Genomic DNA, 19739 nt, shown 5'->3' with positions numbered 1-19739 from the left:
CAGAATGGAGGCCAGTGGGTTGGGCACATGCCTTGCATATAAATTACCTGGGTTTGATCCCCAGCATCCCATGTGGTCCCCTGTGCCTACCAGGAGTGATTTCTCAATGCAGAGCCAGGAGTAAGCTCTGAGCACTGCTGGGTGTGACCCCTCCCAAAAATAAGAAAACAAATAAAAAATACATATGCATAAAATGTTCCTAAAATAGTGGCTGTATATTTAAATAAGTACAGTTTATACACTAATTTTTAAAACTGTAATTGTAAGTTAAAAAGAAATCTTAAAAATTTTGGGGAGGGCCCGGAGAGATAGCACAGCAGTGCTTGCCTTGCAAGCAGCCGATCCAGAACCTAAGGTGGGTGGTTGGTTCGAATTCCGGTGTCCCATATGGTCCCCCGTGCCTGCCAGGAGCTATTTCTGAGCAGACAGCCAGGAGTAACCCCTGAGCACTGCTGGGTGTGACCCAAAAAAAAATTGGGGGGAGAGGGTAGAAGATATAGTACAACCTGAGCACAATTGTTGTGGTTCCAAAACAAAATAAATAATTAAACTTATAAAGAAAGAAAAAAATGACTTACACATGGGCCAGAGCAGTATCACAGTGGTAGGGCGCTTGCCTTGCATGTGGCTGACCCAAGATGGATCTGAGTTCGATCCCAGAGTCCCATATGGTACCCCAAGCCAGGAGCTATTTCTGAGTGCATAGCCTGGAGTAATCCCTGAGCATCACCTGGTGTGCCCACCACCAAATTTAGTCACATACAAAAAGTTCATATGTAAAATTAATATTTTAAATTCAACAAATATACAATTTTATTTATGTCTTAAATAGCTGAATATAAAAAATAAATAATAAACATTAATTTTACTGATCAATCAATGATCAATACTAAATGTTTCTATCAGAGTAAAGGTTAGGAAACTACAGGTTTCAAATGATCATATACTAAGAATGAGTTTTACTCTTTCCTTTATGTGATTTTATTTTGGGGGCTACCTACACAGTGCTCAAACAGTTCTGGAGTCACTGACCATTATTTGGCATATATGTGCAGGCACAAAAGCTCAAATGGGGTCCAAAGATGCAGTTATGTTTGGTTGTTAGAAGAAGGTAGGGCCATCAGGTCTATATGTGGTGATGCTCAGAACCAGGCAGATTGAGGTCCAAACTTGAAACCTCATAGGCAATGCTTGTTTACCAACCCTTTCCATTATATCTCCTGGCCATGTTTTGTTGATGTTATTATTTTAAATGGCTTTGGGGCCACAACTTGCAATGCTTAAGTTGGGTGTCAGTGTAACCATCCTATTTGCTACCTGCTGTATTATCATTCTGCCCCATCTTGATCTTGACTTATATTTTCAGATAATTAGGGATAGGGAAACAGCTATTACTTATATATTATATAGTTACATTTTCCTAGGAATGATTTTTTAATATATTTACTTAAACACCCTGATTACAAATATGATTACAAATATAAATGTTAGGTTTCAGTCATGTAAAGAACACCCCCCCTTCACCAGTGTCAACATTCCCATCAGCAATGTCCCAAATCTCCCTCCTCCCCATCCCCACCCCTGCCTGTATTCTAGACTGGCTTTCTACTTCCCTCATTCATTCACATTGTTCGGATAGTTTTCAATGTAGTTATTTCTCTAACAGCACTCATCACTTTTTGTGGTGAGCTTCATGTCTTGAGCTGGACCTTCCAGCCCTCCTCTCTTGTCTTTGAGAATTATGGCAAAAATGTCTTTCATTTTTCTTAAAACCCATAGATGAGTGAGACTATTCTGTGACTATCTCTCTCCCTCTGACTTACTTCACTCAGCATAATAGATTCTATATACATCCACGTATAGGAAAAGTTTCATGACTCATCTCTCCTGACGGCTGCATAATATTCCATTGTGTATATATATCCCACAGTTTCTTTAGCCATTCATCTGTTGAAGGGCATCTTGGTTGTTTCCAGAGTCTGGCTATTGTAAATAGCGCTGCAGTGAATATAGGTGTGAGGAAGGGATTTTTGTATTGTATTTTAGTGTTCCTAGGTATATCCCTAGAAGTGGTATTCTATTGCTTTGTAATACAGTTTAAAGTTGGGGAAAGTATGCCTCCCATATTCTTTTTCCCAAGGATTGCTTTAGCTATTTGAGGGTGTTTATTGTTCCAAATGAATTTCAGAAGTGTTTGATCCACTTCTTTGAAAAATGTCATGGTATCTTTAGAGGGATCACATTAAATCACATTAATTGCTTTGGGGAGTATTGCCCTTTTAATGATTTAATCCTGCCAATCCATGAGCAGGGTATGTGTTTCCATTTCCACATGTCCTCTCTTATTTCTTAGAGCAGGGTTTTTATAGTTTTCTTTGTATAGATCCTTCACGTCTTTAGTCAAGTTGATTTCAAGATATTTGAGTTTGTGTGGCACTAATGTGAATGGGGTTGCTTTCTTTTTTTTTTTTTTTTTTTTTGGTTTTTGGGCCACACCCTGTGACGCTCAGGGGTTACTTCTGGCTATGCGCTCAGAAGTTGCTCCTGGCTTCTTGGGGGACCATATGGGACGCCGGGGGATCGAACCGCGGTCCGTCCTAGGCTAGCGCAGGCAAGGCAGGCACCTTACCTCCAGCGCCACCGCCCGGCCCCAGGGTTGCTTTCTTTTGGTGGGAGTGGGTCACACCTGGCACCTCTCAGGGGTTACTCCTGGCTCTATGCTCAGAAATCGCTCCTGGCAGGCTCAGGGGCCATATGGGATACCAAGATTCAAACCACCTACCTTCTGCATGCAAGGCAAAAGCCTTACCTACATGCTATTTTAATGTCCATTTCTTCCCTATGATTATTGGTATATAAAAAGGCCCTTGATTTTTGTGTGTTAAAATTTTGTAGCCTGCCACATTGTTATATTAATTTATTATTTCTAGAAGCTTTTTGGTAGAGTCTTTAGGGTTTTCTAAGTAGAGTATCATGTCATCTGCAAACAGTGAGAGCTTGACTTCTTCCTTTCCTATCTGGATTCTCTTGATGTCTTTTTCTTGCCTAATTACTATAGCAAGTACTTCCAGTACTATGTTAAATAGGATTGGTGAGAGAGGACAGCCTTGTCTTGGAATAGGCATGATTTTTTAACAACACATTCATCTTTAGTAAAATGCCTGAATGTGCCATGGAATTTTCTCAGTTAGAATGGATTTGGTGTGATATGAAAAAAAATTGAGTCAAAAATGCACAAATTTAATTGCTAACTTAACTTGGTTATAAGGGTCATCTTAAATTAAATATTTCAAATTTAAAACTTCTTTTCCAAAGTTAGGAAAGAAAAATAGAATGATGACAGGATATTTATAAATAATAACATTTATAATAATAACATAAATAATAAAATATAAAAATAAAATATGATTAATATCTAGAAATAGTAAGTTATATAGAGAAAAATCAATATTTGAAATGATCCATATCACATCTGCACTATCCAAATGTTTAAGAAATGTACAAATTTCATCTCTAACTATAACTGATGTTACAGGCTAGGAGAATATAATAATCAACTTGATGTCCTTTTCAAACTCTGGCACATATAACTGATAGCCAACTGAACACCTCAATTGAATCTACTAGCATTCCAAACTTCATCTGAACAAAACACATTTGTTGATTTTTCTCCCTCCAAGTTTTTCTTATGGTACTTTTAGGGAGAATCCTGACTCCCTCATTCACACATTAATCTCCACTCAGTCGAGTGGCCTCCTCTTCTGGCATGCTTCAATCATGCAACCAGCCCCAGCCTGTGTCTTAGTTTCCCTATAGACTCTTCTTCAGTGGTCTGAATTCACTTTTTAAAATGCAAAATAGATTATCTGACTTAATACATAAAACCTGCTAAAAAGCTTTCACTTACTTATATGCCAAAAAATATAATTGAAAATTCCAACCATGGATTAAGCAAACCACTGATCTGGATTTCACCATCCTCTAGCCACACCTACCTTCCTGTCATGTTTCCAGGCCAGGCTGAACTCGTTCTTGTCAAGGCCTTTGCACTTGCTCTACCAAGGTGCCCAGGGCTTGCCTGTCATATAGAGTAACAGCACCACTGATGAACTTATGAATTTTGTTTCCCCTTTATTTTCTCTCCTCCTCTCCTGCTTTATCTTTTGTCATCTAATCTGTCATGACAAAATGATGATTCATATTTATTCTTTAATTGGTTTCTCTATGAGTGAGAGCAGAGATGCTGCCTTTCTTATCCCTTTATGCTTTGACTCTTCTTAGATGTTCTTTCATGCAAACTATTATTATCTACCATACTCTAGAATTCTTTCCCATTTATAAACTACCACCTCAAATTCTCTATGCTCATCAAAGGTAGACTTCCCTATATTCCACATATTTTTTTTAGACCCAGAAAATAGTGAGTGAGTAACTAAGCAAAATATTCACTTCAGTGAATTTTCTCTGGGGCAGTTCCCCTACCTTGATAGCCTTCTGAATATTGATGCATGACTCCCTTATGGTATACAGCAACTTATTGAACCTCCCCATCTCTTGGACGAGCACAGTATTCATGCTCTGAGTATAGGTTGTTGGGTATCTTCTCATAGCAGACTCAATATCAAAGTTGTTTGGGAGTTTCCCCAAGATGTCACCAGCAACATCATTTACTATTTCATCGGATGATTTAGCACCAGCACCTGCTGAACGAGACTACAAAGAATCCAAATTAAAAAGCAGGAATCTTCAGAGAGGTCAAGAATAGTAAAAGTTACTGCTCTACTATTCTTTATCTCTGAATTTTCTTTCCACAAGATTGATTGATGTTAATTAGCAAGGGGACCGGGTTTAGGGAAAAATTAAATGTTAATGGGGAGGAAGAAGGGCATATTCAGTTTGAGAAGCAAAACAGGTTCTGGACAGAGCATATTATGTTCTGGACAAGAGCATACATATTGGTCTACATAGGTGAAGGAGGAAAGTGCATGTTGTGAAAGATGCATGTAACTCAGCATTTTTACAATTTGGCATTCACTTGAGGACACAAAAAACATCAAGTTGAAAAGATATAAGCATACCTCCACTCAATGAGGCATGAAATACGACAGTCTGGATATGGACATGACCCAAGTGTCCAATGAAAGAGAAATGATTAAAATCATGGTATATGTAAAATGTGAAATATTAGCAGCTATCAGGAAAGATAGAACTGGAGGGCAGCATAGTAAGCAAAATAAGTCAGAAGACAAAGAGAGGATGATCTGTAGTAGAGAAACAAGGGAAGGGAAATATTAAACCTTAGCTTTTGATTACAAAACTGTTTACCAAGCAGTACAGGGGTAGAGAAGGGAAAAAATGGCCTGCCATAAGAAACATGATGATTATAATGGAGTGTCTTGTGCACTTCTGTCATGGTAAAACCCAAAAAGATAGAGTTTGGCAGGTATGCGAAAGCAAAAGAAACTGCTTAAGTAATAGTCTCAATTCCAGTATTTCTCCTACCAAATTTTAAGGTAGATACATACAGAATGCAATTTCTTGTCATTATTAACTTGCTCTCCTTACTGCGTTCTAGTCTATGTCTTTGATTCTACTTTGTGATAAACTCAGTGCAGATTCACCGAATTACTTAGTACCTACCCATTACTCTAATTGTTCTTGCCAATCTGAGTTTGAGAGTAGAAAAAGAGGTTGTTTAATGACATACTGGGAAGATGCCTCATGTGTATTCACACATTCATTTGGTTCTGAGTCATTTTCTGTTGGAATGAGCCCATTATTTGCATGTATTCTATAATGTGTCACACGCTATCAAGTTTAAACAAAGTCAAAAAAGACTAAGAGTAGGACTGAATGACTATTGATTATTACATGTATCTAATGTTCCTAAAGACTTACTTATTTGGGCCTACAATTATAAATTTATGCTGAAGCAATGTCTTATTTGCATATTAGTCACAAGTATAATGGACATAAAAATAGTCTTGTACCTTTTGCATTGCTAGAAAATGCCATAGCAGAACAGAATTAAGGGTTTCATGGCCTTTTCCATCAATGGGTAACCATACTAACCTGGTTTACTGTACCTTTATGCCCCAGCATCTCTGGTTATACCCCCTGTGTCTTAACCCACTGTAGCATCTAGAAAGAAAGCATGCCATTGGAATTCAGAATACAGATTCCAGATCTATACTAGAGGCTTCCTAATTGCACAACTTTGAGTTCTGTCTTAAAAGTATGGGCCCAGAGAGATAGCACAGCGGCATTTGCCTTGCAAGCAGCCAATCCAGGACCAAAGGTGGTTGGTTCGAATCCCGGTGTCCCATATGGTCCCCCGTGCCTGCCAGGAGCTATTTCTGAGCAGACAGCCAGGAGTAACTCCTGAGCACCACCGGGTATGGCCCAAAAACCAAAAAACAAAAAAAAAAAGATGTCAGCTGACTCTGTCCATACTACTTAATTCTTTCTCAGTTCTCTAACTCTAAATTAGCATAGCTGCCCCTATACCAGAAGTCTATTATAAGCACTGTACTATTATTCATAAACACTAGTAATAGAGCTAGCATAAGTAAGCATTGTTTATGCTGACAATTATTTTTTGTTTTGTTTTGTTTTGGGGCCGCACCCAGTGATGCTCAGGAGTTACTTCTGGCTATGCACTCAGAAATTGCTCCTGGCTTGGGGGACCATATTGGATGCAGGGGGATTGAACCGCGGTCCGCTCTGATCTAGTGCAGGCAAAGATGCCTTACCGCTTGCACCACCACTCTGGCCCCAGATTATTACTCTGAGATTTCCTAAAGATAGAAAAATAGATAAGCATAAAAATATCAAAGCACATATTATAAAAGTTGATCATAAGAGAGGTTCTCTTAATAGTCAAAAGCAATCTTCACTCCTAATCCTGCCTCCCTCATGCAGATGCTGGGCCTCACATATCAAGACAAATGATTCACCCTCCATCAGTGGGTTACCCCTCAGCACTAAATGTTTTTCACTTAGTCAAATAATACCATGAGCCTAGGTGACAGAAACTTTAGAAGATGATGGCCAGACTCACTCTTACACATATACTTTTATCAAAGAGGCTATTTGTTTATGAAGAGTCAACTATATTCTTCTAAACCGTGTTTTTACTAATTTTGTGCTTAAATTGGAATTATAATAGTCTTTACATATGTAATCTGAAAGAAAAATGTTTTCTTTGTAAACTAAATGAAATGTTTTTGAATATTTCACACAGTTAAGTCACCTTTAAGAAGTTTTTTAGGGGCTGAAGCAATAATACAGTAAGATGTTTGCCTTGCATGAGACCAACCTAGGTTCAATCCCCAGCATTCCATATGGTCCTCTTAGCACCAGCAAGAGTAACTCCTGACTACAGAGATAGAAGTGACCCCTGAGTGTTGCAGGGTGTGGTTCAGTAACAAAACCAAACGAAGTTTTTTTAATTACTAACTGGCTAGAAAATAAAACTGGCAGAATTTTGCTTCCTAAGTACCATTAAAATGTTCTATTTCAAAAGGAACATAAGGGACTGGAGCAGTGGCACAAGCGGTAGGGTGTTTGCCTTGCACACGCTAACCTAGGATGGACTTCGGTTCAATCCCTCAGCGTCCCAAATGTTCCCCCAAGCTAGGAGCAATTTCTGAGTACATAGCCAGGAGTAACCCCTGAGTGTCACTGGGTGTGGCCCAAAAACCAAAAACCAAACCCTCCCCCCTCCAAAAAAAGGAACATGGGTCAAAGAATGATAGCACAGCCATTAGAGTGTGTTTGCCTTATACACATCAGACACTGGTTGAATCCCTGGCATTCCTATGAGCCTGACAGGAGTGACAAATTAGTGCCACAGGGTATACCCCAAAACCAAAATAAATAAATAAATAAATAAATAAATAAATAAATAAATAAATAAATAAATAAATAAATGAAAAGAAAAGAAAAAAACATAAGACAGAATGTATGATGTATATGGGCATAGTTTACACCAAAGGGCAGAATAAAATCTTAGCAGTAGAGTGATATCAAAGAATATTTAGAGATACTCAAAGAAACAGAATAAAAATTTAAAAACTCCTTTCTAACCAAAAGAGAGTTGGAAGATACCTAATACGCTCATATATTCTTTGTTTAAACTCCATGGACATTTGGATGTTTGACTTTGGTTTCCTCAGAGGAATTGTCCACTATTATGGGCAGGTAGATTGTGTTCTTGAGCCTCAACCACTCGGAGCAGCTTTTTCCTCCCCTCTCAGAATCACATACCTGTGTCAGAAGAATATTATCGAATAACAGTTGAGTTTCTGACTGGTCTTTCGTGATATCTGCATTGGCATTCATCCCAAAGATTTCTGGGGCTGGGGTCAGCGGAAGAGTCTTTGTATATTCTATGTAGCTTTGGTGCTGCAAAGATGAATCACAAGGGGTGAAGAGGTTACACCATTATTCCGGAGAACTTTTCACTTTAAAGAGACCATTTTTCAATACTCTCGTTATTGAGTGCATGTGTCTGTGAGACTGGCTCCTGCAATGCTTTCACTTCCTTTCAACCTCAGCCAACATGTAAAAAAAAAAAAAAGACAGGGACACATTTAGAGAGAAAAAGAAAACGTGTCATTTAACTAAAAGGGAGTTTGAAACAGAGAGAAAAGTCCTGATCACTTTGCTTAACCATTTCCTCCAGAAAATCTTTTTGTGTCACATTTTATTGGTATTTGTCCTTAATTTGCTGTAATGACATGTTTTTTTTTCTACTTTACTCTGATTTTTCTCCCATTTTCTTATTGTGATACATCCCTGTGATTCCAAAAAGTGGAAATCACCTCAATTTTTTTTATACAAGATAATCAACAATACAACAGTGCCTATCTTTGGGAGGGAAGGGGCATGAGGGCTAGGCTCAGGGGAATCCCGGTATAGCTTAGAGGAGTACACATGGGAATTTGAACAGAGTCTGTTGAGTGCAAGGCAAGTGTTTTACCTCCTCTAGTATTTCTTTGGCCCAGCAATATATATCTTTTTCCAGATACCTGCAAATATTTTAACATGAGGAATAAAAATACCCCATCTTTTATAACTCTGAAATAATTAGCAATACTTAATTAAACATATGTTGGGGGAATGGCAATGATTTTTTAAAGATAGGCCATATCAGTCATCTCCCTAATTTCATTTTTCATATTTGATAATTCTTTTTTTAATTTATTATATATAATTTTTATTTTGACCATATTGGCTTACATATCTTTCACAATGGTATTTTAGGTACATATTAACATTGAATCAGGGGAAGTCCCATCACCAAGTTTGTCCTCCCTCCACCCCCGTTTCCATCCTGCATTCCATATCCCCCACCGTCATCCCCCAAGCTGCGAGAATAAGTGGTCCCCTTTGTGTCTGGCTTACTACTTAGTGATCATATATCTGTTTGGTCCTGGTACCCTCCCTTATTTCCCCCTCTATTTGAGAGGCAGAACTAGATAGTTTAAGTTGATAATTCTTACTGGGAATCTGTCACATATGACTCCCCAAAGTGACTTGTTAAACCACATAAGTAATCTAGTCTTTGGGTCTTGTGCTTCATCATCTGCTCTCAGACAGCATTAATTTCAGAGGATAAAAGGTCCAGGTTTGGAGGATGATTCTGTGTATCTAGGTCTAGAGCATGTGTCCAGCTGTTCATTGTTTGAACCTGTGTCCTTTTTTGTTCTAAATTGTGTGTGTGTGTGTGTGTGTGTGTGTGTGTGTGTGTGTGTGTGTCACACTCACTGAGGCTCAGGAGTTACTCCTGGGTCTGTACTCAGGAAATATTCCTGACAGTTCTCAAGACCATATGGGGTGCTGGAGATAGAACCCAGGTCAGTCGTGTGCAAGGTAAATACCCTACCCACTGACTGGCTCCAGCACTCAACATGTGCAATTTAGACATTTTGGAATGGACAGTGATCTATATCTCAGTGCCCCTAGAAATGCTACAGTGTGATGATTTCTCATATCTGATATCATAGCTTCCTCTAGATAGGACAGCACTGAGAAAGAGCAAAAAGAAGTGCTGGCCGTGAATAGGTCCTGGCCCTGACTCTGCCACTTTCTGCCTGTGTCACCTTGGTTCAAGTTGGTTCAACTTCCATCAATCTGCCTGCTCATTCCTCAAAGGGACAGAATGCTAATGCCAGTGTTAATCTGATGCTGTAGGAAGTTTATTTGATGGAATTGCTTCCTAAGTCATTAAACATGACATGAATAGGAATTAACAGTTGCTCACATCCTCTCTCTCTCTCTCTCTCTCTCTCTCTCTCTCTCTCTCTCTCTCTCTCTCTCAGAGTATTTCCCTTTTAAAAGGGGAAAATGTCTTTTACCCAAAGGATTGAATGCATAACAACTTCCAGTTCAGAGAAAACTACTTTGCTGATATTCCTCATATATCAACAGAAGAGAAACTACAAACATCATCTAGACATTTACTCAGTTCCTAGGATCCTGCATGAAAGAACACACAGGGATGAACAGCAAACAAAACCTTGGGAAAAGTCACTATTTTCAGCATCAAGAGTCCCATGCTTTGCTGCTTTTAGTTTTCTTGAACTTACATCACCGGAAGGTGGAACAAAATAGATGCCACTGGAGTCAAATTTATAGAGCTCGCTTTCCACCAGTTCCGGGTTGTAGAACTTGTTCAGAATGCTGCGCAGTGTGCGCCGGTCCCAGTCGTCGGTGACCCGGCCGCCGTAATTGCACTCCCCGGTCATGTAGCGCAGGGCGTCAAAGGGCAGCTCCTAGAATGGACAGTGCAAGTCACTTCACTGGCCAAGCACATTCTGCAGAAAGGGGCTTATATATATATATATATATATATATATATATATATATATATATATATATCATAAGATTAAACAGCTTCTAAAAAAGTCTTCATTAAGACCATGTCCCCATTATATATCCCTAATGGCCATGGCAACATACCTACCCTCTTTCTCCTGGTTTTGGGATGGTATGTTATTTCTATTCAATTAAGGGAGAGAACAGATTCCTCCATTAATTTGTAAACTTGCCATTTGAGCAACAAACGATGACTACTATGTGCCAGACACAGAGTCAATCAGAGTCAATGCTACTGTCCACTCTTGAAAACCTCGCAGGGCAGAGAGATGCAGAGACACGGCAGAGCTGGCTTTACTAGAGCAAGAGGCCATAGAGGGCAGAAGAGGGCTGAGTGCACATGAGGTGGGCAAGGAGTGACAACCTAGGGAAACCTCTTGGAGTATAAATAAACTGTAAATCAAAATTACCTAAAAGAAAAAGAGATTAAAAAAACCCAAAGGGCCAGGACTCAGATACCTGTCTCATTGGGTGGAGAGTTGCCAGAAGTGAGCATATGGTTCCCCATACCCCTGGGAAGGCTAAAATCCAATATAAATCCAGAGAAACCAGTGTCAGACTTCGTTAGCACTTTTTATATTCATATATGTATTGACAATTGGAATAATACTCTATATCAATTTGCATAAAGTTTCACTGATCCCATATTTGTATCATTTACCATTTCATGACTCCTTGAAAATATTATTTTACTTTTTTTTTGTTAATGAAAATAAGCTTTATTACATCAAGTAATAAATACATACACAGATGCAAATGTTTTAGTCGCTTTCTTCCAGATATTGGGGGCAACTCAGGAGAGGTGAAACGGAAACTCTTCTAGTGTTTGCAAGAAAGCTTTGGGGCTGGCTGGGCTGGGGGCAGGAATTGCTCCTCTGTGTTTATAACGGGGGCATTTCTGAGCCCGATTCTGAAGTACCAAGCGCCATGCAGATAGATGCTTCAGCAGCAAAGGAGTTCCCCGAAGCAGGATCTACACAGGGCAAACAGGCCCAAGGGACCAGCCATGGGTGCACAGGACGGGGCTGGGCTGGCTGTGCCTGAGAAGGGCAGAGAGAGTGGCCAGGGTGGGGCATGCGAGCGCAGAAGAAACCAGATTGCAGCTCGGAGGCCCTGAGTTCATACACCTTTGAACCAATGATTAGAAGAAAGAAAAAAAGGAAAATACCCAAAGAGGTCCTAGCTATGCAGAAAGGCAAATTCTAAGCGACCGCCAATGAGGCCTTCTTGAATTCTTAAGAGAAAGGTGGGTTCGAGCCACAAGTAGAGAAGCCCAACTGTTAATATTTGTGAAAAGAGAACTTTCATTTCGTCTCGGCAGGAGACAGTCCTGGAGGGAGACCCTCTCGGCTGGCAAGGTCGTCGCTAGGACCGGGCGTTGCGCTCCGTGTAGGCCAGGCACTCCGGGACTAGACCTCTGGCATGAATGATTGCCACGCTTGAGCCACTCCACGGCGCTCTTGCTGCCAGCAGACGTGGACCGGATCTCCTTGCCCAGTTCCTCAATGATCGCCAGCAGCTCCGCGTACTTGCTCTGCGGAACCTGGCTGCTCCCTGATCCCTGGGAGGGTGGCCCATAGTTGCTGAGCATCTGGCGGTACTGGGCGGGTGCAGCCATGCTGCTGGGTGTGGGGTGGGCGCTGCCGCCCGCGTTGGCCGCGGCTGCAGGTACGGAGGCGGCCAAGTTGGGCTTGTACGACATCGCCGCGAGCTGGCGGGGCGCACCGGGTCCCCGCGCGCTTTGGTGCGCGCGTGTGTCTCGACCGGGGAATCTGGCGGATCTGGAGGGCAGATCTGGTGGATCAAGAAGGCGGTGAACATGGCCGACGCGCCTGGGGCCGCCGCACTGGCTCACCTGGGCCGAGGGCGCGCGGGGCGGCGCTGGGCGGGCGCGCAAGGGGCGGCCGCCAACTTTGAGCCGCACTGCGGGGTGGCCCTCGAAAATATTATTTTACTTTAATAAAAATATTATTTTTACTTTAATTTCATATCTTAGTTTTTGAGCCACACCTGGTGGTTCAGTTTTCTCCTGGCTCTACGCTCAGAAATCACTCCTGGCAGGCTTGGAGGATCATATAGGATGCTGGGGATTGAACCTGGATTGGCCACATGCAAGGCAAACAGCCTAGCCGCTGTCCTATTGCTCCAGCTCCGAAATACTATTTTAATAAGTGGCTTCTCATATGTAGCATTTCAGCTGCTTCCAAAAATATGCCATGCTAAACTGTTTCATTAAATACATACTTTTTAAAAATGGTTAACGATCTGTTAGTCTATATTTCTGTAAAGGAAATTAATATATCAAAGGGGCCAGAGCGGTGGCACAGAGCGGTAAGGCATCTGCCTTGCGGGGGCTAGCTTAGGAAGGATGGCGATTGCCCCATATGGTCCCCCAAGCCTTGAGTGATTTCTGAGCGCATAGCTGGGAGTAACACCTGAGTGTCACCAGGTGTGGCCCCAAAAAAAAAAAAAAAAAAAACAAAATAAATACATAAATAAAAATAAAAAGAATCATAGCCAATGTAGGAATCTCTGGAAGCTTTTCAACCTTTGGCTAGTCTTTACCAAAGATGATAAATATTACATTAGTTTGTATTTTCTAACTCACTAGAGAGGTTCTTTTTCATATGCACAATATCACATGTTGTATGAACTAGATTTCAATTTGTTTTATTCAGTTTTAAAAGTTTACTTTATATAGGGGCCAGAGAGATAGCATGGAGGTAGGGCGTTTGTCTTGCGTGCAGAAGGATGGTGGTTCAAATCCTGGCATCCCATATGGTCCCCGAGCCTGCCAGGAGCGATTTCTGAGCTTAGAGCCAGGAGTAACCCCTGAGCGCTGCCAGGAGTGACCCAAAAACCAAAACAAAAAAAAAAAGTTTACTTTATATAATATATAGGGTGCTTGCCTTGCATGCACTCCCACCTGAGTTTGATTCCTAGCACCCTATAGAGTTCTCCAGGCACCAGAGGAGTAATCCCTGATTGAAGAGCCAAGAGTAATCCCTGAGCATTGCTGGAAGTAGCCCAAAAACGAATTAAATAAATAAAAGTTTTACTTTATATGTGTAAGTTATTTGTAATTTGACTATTATAAAGATTTTGAAAAAATTTATAGCAGTTCATACTTTACGTTCTGATATACCAATTTTTTAATTTTATATATACATATGCTTAGGATAAATACCAACAGTATAGAGAAAAATGTACTTGTACTCTAAGTAATATTTATATTCTGTAATAGCAATATAAATAATTATATTTCTCACTGCTCTCAACAAAACTAAATATTTTAATTAGGGGAAAGGGTTGGAAAAATAATGTAGCAGTTAAGGCACTTTTATATTCCACAGATCCTGGTTCAAATCTCAAGCACCACATAGTATCTCCAGAGCCCCCCCAAAAAACAAAAGTACCACTTGAGCATGGCTGAATGTGGCATCAAAATTATAATTTAGAGGGACAATGAACAAGTAATTGAATTGTTTTAAATTTATTTTTATGTTGACATTTAAAAATTGTATTAAATATTTTTATTTTTTATTTTGTTAAATTATCTTCACTTTTTATTTAAAAATTTTTTTTGCTTATTTAAAGTTTTTAATAAGTTATTTTATCATTAAAAACTCCATGAAGATTCTGAATTGGTATGCCAAATTAATTATGAATATTTTTTCAATATTCACTGCATCTTTTATGATGTTTGTTTATGGTACTAATTTATCAATGTTGAAAAGCACTTTCTCCTAAAACAGAGAAACCTTCTACTTTAAAATTGTGTTATCATTATTATGTGAGTTTGTATAGATACTCATATCTCCTACACTCTGGTGACCCAATGAGAGAACCCCTTTAAGGAAACAGCAGCATTAGAGGACATAGTTGTGATTCTAGAGAGGGACTCTATTGAATTAGGAGCCAGAAATCAGACTTATTATCTGATAACATGGACCTGAAGATGGTGACTATGGTAGGGCATGTGACAGAGTCCAAGACCATATGGAGAAATCTACTGAACCAGGAAGCAGGATCCCCATAGGTTGATTTTCTTCCAGTTTAAAAGGGGAAGGAAGTCTGAACAGTTTCAGTTTGCCTTGTGAACACTTCCAATTTTATCAAAATAAAATACAGTAGAAAAACAAATGTGCAAATCACATAGGTAGTAGACTTTGGGCTATGCATATGCATATGGACTATGCTTCCAGAGACTAGCTATCCTGGGGCAGGCATTGAGATGGTGAGACATAAGAGTTCTGGAGGGGAAAGTTTGTTGAATGTAAAACTAGGCTTAAAACTGCCAACATGCCTAATAGCTGATGGGAAACTATTGTTCTAGTTGTTGGAAGGGGAGTGAGCAGGAGGACTGTGCAGATGGAAGCAGAACTTTGAAGTTAGCAACTAGTAAGACTGGTTTTATGTGTTGGCACTTCTTACCAGCAAAAAGAAATAGAACTGAAGCAAAGCCCTGGACCATGGAGGAGAAAGGAAGTCACTCAACTGTTTTGAGAATGGTGCATAATGTATATAAAATGAAAAAATAAAAGCTAAAAATAAACTTGCAAACACAATATTTCAAAAATATGTGTGCATATGTACATAGATGTATACCAATATATATATACATACATACATATATATATATACATACATATATATATATATATACAGGAAAATCCCTGAACTGTTGTACAAGGAATATGACATCATTGTGGAGTAAAGTTAGGATGTGAGGGAGAGGATGAGAGTGAGAGGGTAAGACTGAAAGGTTTCTCTCTCTCTCTCTTTCTCTCTCTCTCTTTCTCTCTCTCCTCTCTCTCTTTCTCTTTCAAATATTTACCAAAACAATAACATAGCAATTGTCTATATATCTCATAGGTAATATATAACTGTACTCTTCCTTTTACATTTTTCTTTTTTCTTTTCTAATTCAACAGTATTACATTATAAAAATAACCAAAATTTTTGTAGTTTTCAGAGACCTCTATGTATTGCCAGCTCTACTAAGGCTTCCTGAGCAAATTGGGGTCTGGATACAAGTTTCTGCCTATTCTGTTAGAGTGAGTAAAAGAAAGGAAGGCAGAAATAATGGGCAAGTAGACTCTAAGGATAAAAATATTTGAAATTGTCTCACAACTTTTAATCCAAGAGGATAAGGAATCCTGACAGAAAGTTCGATAAAATGATCTTGGCATGTAGAGAATGGGCTATAAAGATAAAAATGTTGTTCCTGAGTATGGTGGTTTATTCAATAATTGTTTATTCAAGCAAGAATCCCAAAATAGAAAAAGATTAAAGACAGGAATAGGTGGAGTAAAAGGAAAATATATACCCAATCTTAGAAGCACATGAGTCTCAGTAGACTTAATAACAAAATGTTCTTGTATTAAGGGTAGAAGACAGTAAAGGAGAGATGGGGCTTCTATTATCTTCATGCAAGAAAAGAATGAAAAGTGGGAACTAAAAACAAGACACTATGAATTAGCTATTTCTCATTTTTTTTTCTTTTTCAAATTATCTTCCCCTCTCTGGCAAATGATCTGAGTAAAGAATATAACTTTGATAATCTCCAGGGACATGTTGCATCTGAATTGGAAATAGGGGTCATGCTGTTTCCATCCCAACACTCATATAGCAGGGACTACTCTTAGATTTCTTTAGGTAACTATTGGAACATGATTTATCTAGAGAGCCTGAGCTTTACTACATATTTCATCTTCATATGGACTTGCTTTTCTTCTTTGTATATTCTTGCCTGGGGTTGGAGGTAAATGGGCAAAAATATAGTTCCAAGGATTGGATATATACTCTTAAAAATTCTTCATTCCTCCCTCCCCCACATTACAGCCAAATTTTATTTGGAATTCCCAATAAATCAGATTCAAAACATAGAGATTTCTGATATATTACCATAAATGCCACATCAGCCACTTAGAAGGCAGAAGGGACTATTCTGATATGTTTGGGAGATCTAAAATTGTCATTTCTAGTAGAGCTACAATTCATTCTCATTCATAAACATGTGTTTGTATATCTCTCCTTCATTGAATTCCTATATTCTATTTATTCTCCAAAGGAAGCAACTGTTGTCTGCCCAGGTTTAGTGTGTACAGTTTAATTCTGATTGCTTAATATGTAAAAATATTGGACCAGTCTGTTTTAAGAAAGTATGCTACTTGTTGAAGGAGGATTATGTTAGATTTCCTATTAAAGAAAATGGAATTAACATTCCCCAAAGAATTTCTCTTGGATTCCTAATGAATAATATATGTGGCATCAGTAGCAGTTTTGTCAAGGTTGCTATATAATTGCCTTGCTGAGGAAAGAGAAGCTCTATTGAAAGGCAATTGAACAGAAGAAATCAGTGAAGTTAGTTCACTCTGTCATTAATATATTCTAGATGAAAGTGAACTATCCCACAATCTACCACACAGCCATTTAAAATATACATTTTACAATTTCAGTATTTTCTTTGCTGTCGGTGAACTAGAGAAACACAGACGAACATATCCAAATTAGCCATTTTCTCCAAATAAATGCTATATTATTTCTGCATTCTTGGAGGTTCCTTGGGGTTCAGCAGCAAACAATCCTGCTGTGAATTCAATTGGCACTAATTTACTCTCTTTTGTGCCCAGCAGGTTGGAAGATTCCTGACACTTTCTATCTACTCAAAGGCTCTGGCTTGCCTTCTTTTGCCTGGCTGCTGGGCCTGCAATTTCCAAGTCTTATGTCCTCCCCTCACTGAAAGTTGTTGCTCAACAAAAGCCAATATTCACATCAACCATCACACTATCCCACCTGATATATTCATACTAATGTCTGGTGATATTTCTGGTCTGGATTAATGGTACCACCATTAACAGAAACCAGAAAACTAACATCAACTGAGACTTCTCCCTTTACCATTTGATATCTAATTCATTTTCATCCTTTCTTCTTTATCATGTTCCCCACCCTATCTCAAATACTGTTATTTAAACACAACCTCTTGCCTGGGTTGTCTCGATGATCTCCTTTATTCTTTTCCTTGGACTGTCAATTCCTGGCTTAATAAACTAAATGTATTATTGGTAAATTCTGAACGTTAGAAGTTTGAAATCAAGTTGCTGGTAGGGTCATGCTCTCTAGGAAACATATAGGGGACATATGCCCTTTACACCTTCTAAAAATCCCAGTGTTCTAAATGGCTCAAGAATCTATCCTACTCCAGTATGATCTCACTTCACTTAACTCATTATATCTACAACAATCCCATTTCTCAGAAAGGCTCTAAACTGAGGTGCCATGAATTAGAACTACCAACATTTCTTTTAGGGTGGGCACAATTAAGCTCTAAGCATCTTCTACAACTGGGTTGTTCCCTCAGTCCTTCTAGTCTGCTCAGTATTCTGTTGATAGATTGATCTTTTACAAAGCAAGTACTCTCTTAATCAAAGCATTAACGCTTGAATATCTTCCAATTAGTTAGCCTGGAATACAGGAATATTCCAGTCACTTAACTAAAATATTTTTACCCATTTGCATGATTTTTGGAGGGAGGGGTGCTTCTGTGGTGCTGTGAGTACTTTGAATTGAATTCAAAGCTACTAACCTACCACCTGAGCCACATCACTGGCCACCTACATGCATTTGTTAAAATCTTTTCCTTGTCTCTTCTCTACCTGAAATTTCTATTCATTCCTCCACCTCCTTTGAACAACCATCCCTGATCAGGCCAAGTAGAACTAATTCCTCGTGATTTGTGTTCACATCAAATATTCATCAAATGTGAACACAAATAGTTTGTGTCTAACCTGAAATGTCTGAGAGCAAAAGTAGGGTCTAAGGAAAATGCACATTATTTAATGTCAAAATAATACAGATCCATTAACAGATCTGGTTTAACATATTGATAGCTATGATTCTTTTTGGGGTGTACACCTGGTGGCATTCATGGTGTTACTCCTGACTCTGAACTCAGAAATTACTCCTGGTGGGCTCGCTATAGGGATGGATGACAGGGATCAAACTCAGGTGGATCACGTGGAAGGCAAATGCCATATATGCTGTGCTATCGCTCCAGCCCCTGATAGTTCAAATTCTTTAGTATACTATAAATTGCTCAAAATTATATTATATTATATTTATTTTAGGTGTTTTGGGCTGTTGTTTTTCTTTTTTTTTTTTTTTCTTTTTTCTTTTTTGGCCACACTTGGCAGTGATCAGGGTTTACTTCTGGCGCTGAGTTCAGGAATCATGCAGAAAGGTGCTTGGGGGACCATATGGGATACAGGGACTTGGAGGATAATATGCACTGTCAGAGATTGAACCCAGGTCTGTCCTGGGCTTAGCAAGTCTTGTCAATTGTACTATTTTTCTTGGCCCTATATCACTTCTTCTTTATTACCGTATCTATTACCTACTTTAAACTACCTTTTTGGAGAAATATTATAAAAATTTAATTAATAAAACATGCTTTCTTAAAATATGTAAATTTAAAAGCTTCAAAAAGTAGGGCTTCTCAACCTTTTAAAACTTTACAAAAATAGTAATTTTGTCCAAAGAGGCACAGAAACTCAAACAAAATACTCTTCACCTAACCTTCAGTCTGGTCATTAGAGGGGTACTAATGCTCTGGAGTGCTGATGAAACACTGTATTTTTGAAACTTTATCATTAACAGTTTTATATATCATAGTCCCTAAATAAAAACTGAAGAATAAATCATCTTAGAAGGTCAAAAATTTAATATGGTATGTGAATGCTGGATATTTATTTTATTATATTCCCCTTTGTTTTTTCCCCTCATTGTTTTATATGAAATTTAATGCCTTCCTGTTTACAAGCCTTTGAAAAAATAACCAAAATTCACCAGCAATT

At 38.9% G+C, this 19739-nt stretch overlaps 1 protein-coding gene and 1 pseudogene across 1 annotated transcript in view; both read right to left on the bottom strand.

The window, feature by feature from the left end:
- Positions 1-19739, bottom strand: part of DNAH7 (dynein axonemal heavy chain 7) — a 283116-nt gene that overhangs the window by 13540 nt on the left and 249837 nt on the right. Inside the window, exons 57-59 of the mRNA XM_049772925.1 lie at positions 10593-10778; positions 8269-8406; positions 4483-4713 (exon numbers count right to left, since the gene is read on the bottom strand). Of these exons, the coding sequence (XP_049628882.1) occupies positions 4483-4713; positions 8269-8406; positions 10593-10778 (555 nt within the window). The remainder of the gene's footprint in view (positions 1-4482; positions 4714-8268; positions 8407-10592; positions 10779-19739) is intronic.
- On the bottom strand, positions 11566-12602 carry LOC126008987 (cyclin-dependent kinase 2-associated protein 1-like; annotated as a pseudogene).

Source organism: Suncus etruscus, chromosome 5 (assembly GCF_024139225.1).
Source record: "Suncus etruscus isolate mSunEtr1 chromosome 5, mSunEtr1.pri.cur, whole genome shotgun sequence".
In the NCBI taxonomy this organism is placed as follows: Eukaryota; Metazoa; Chordata; class Mammalia; order Eulipotyphla; family Soricidae; genus Suncus; species Suncus etruscus.
Note: the sequence above shows the minus strand (reverse complement) of the source record. Positions and strands in the feature narration are given on the sequence as shown.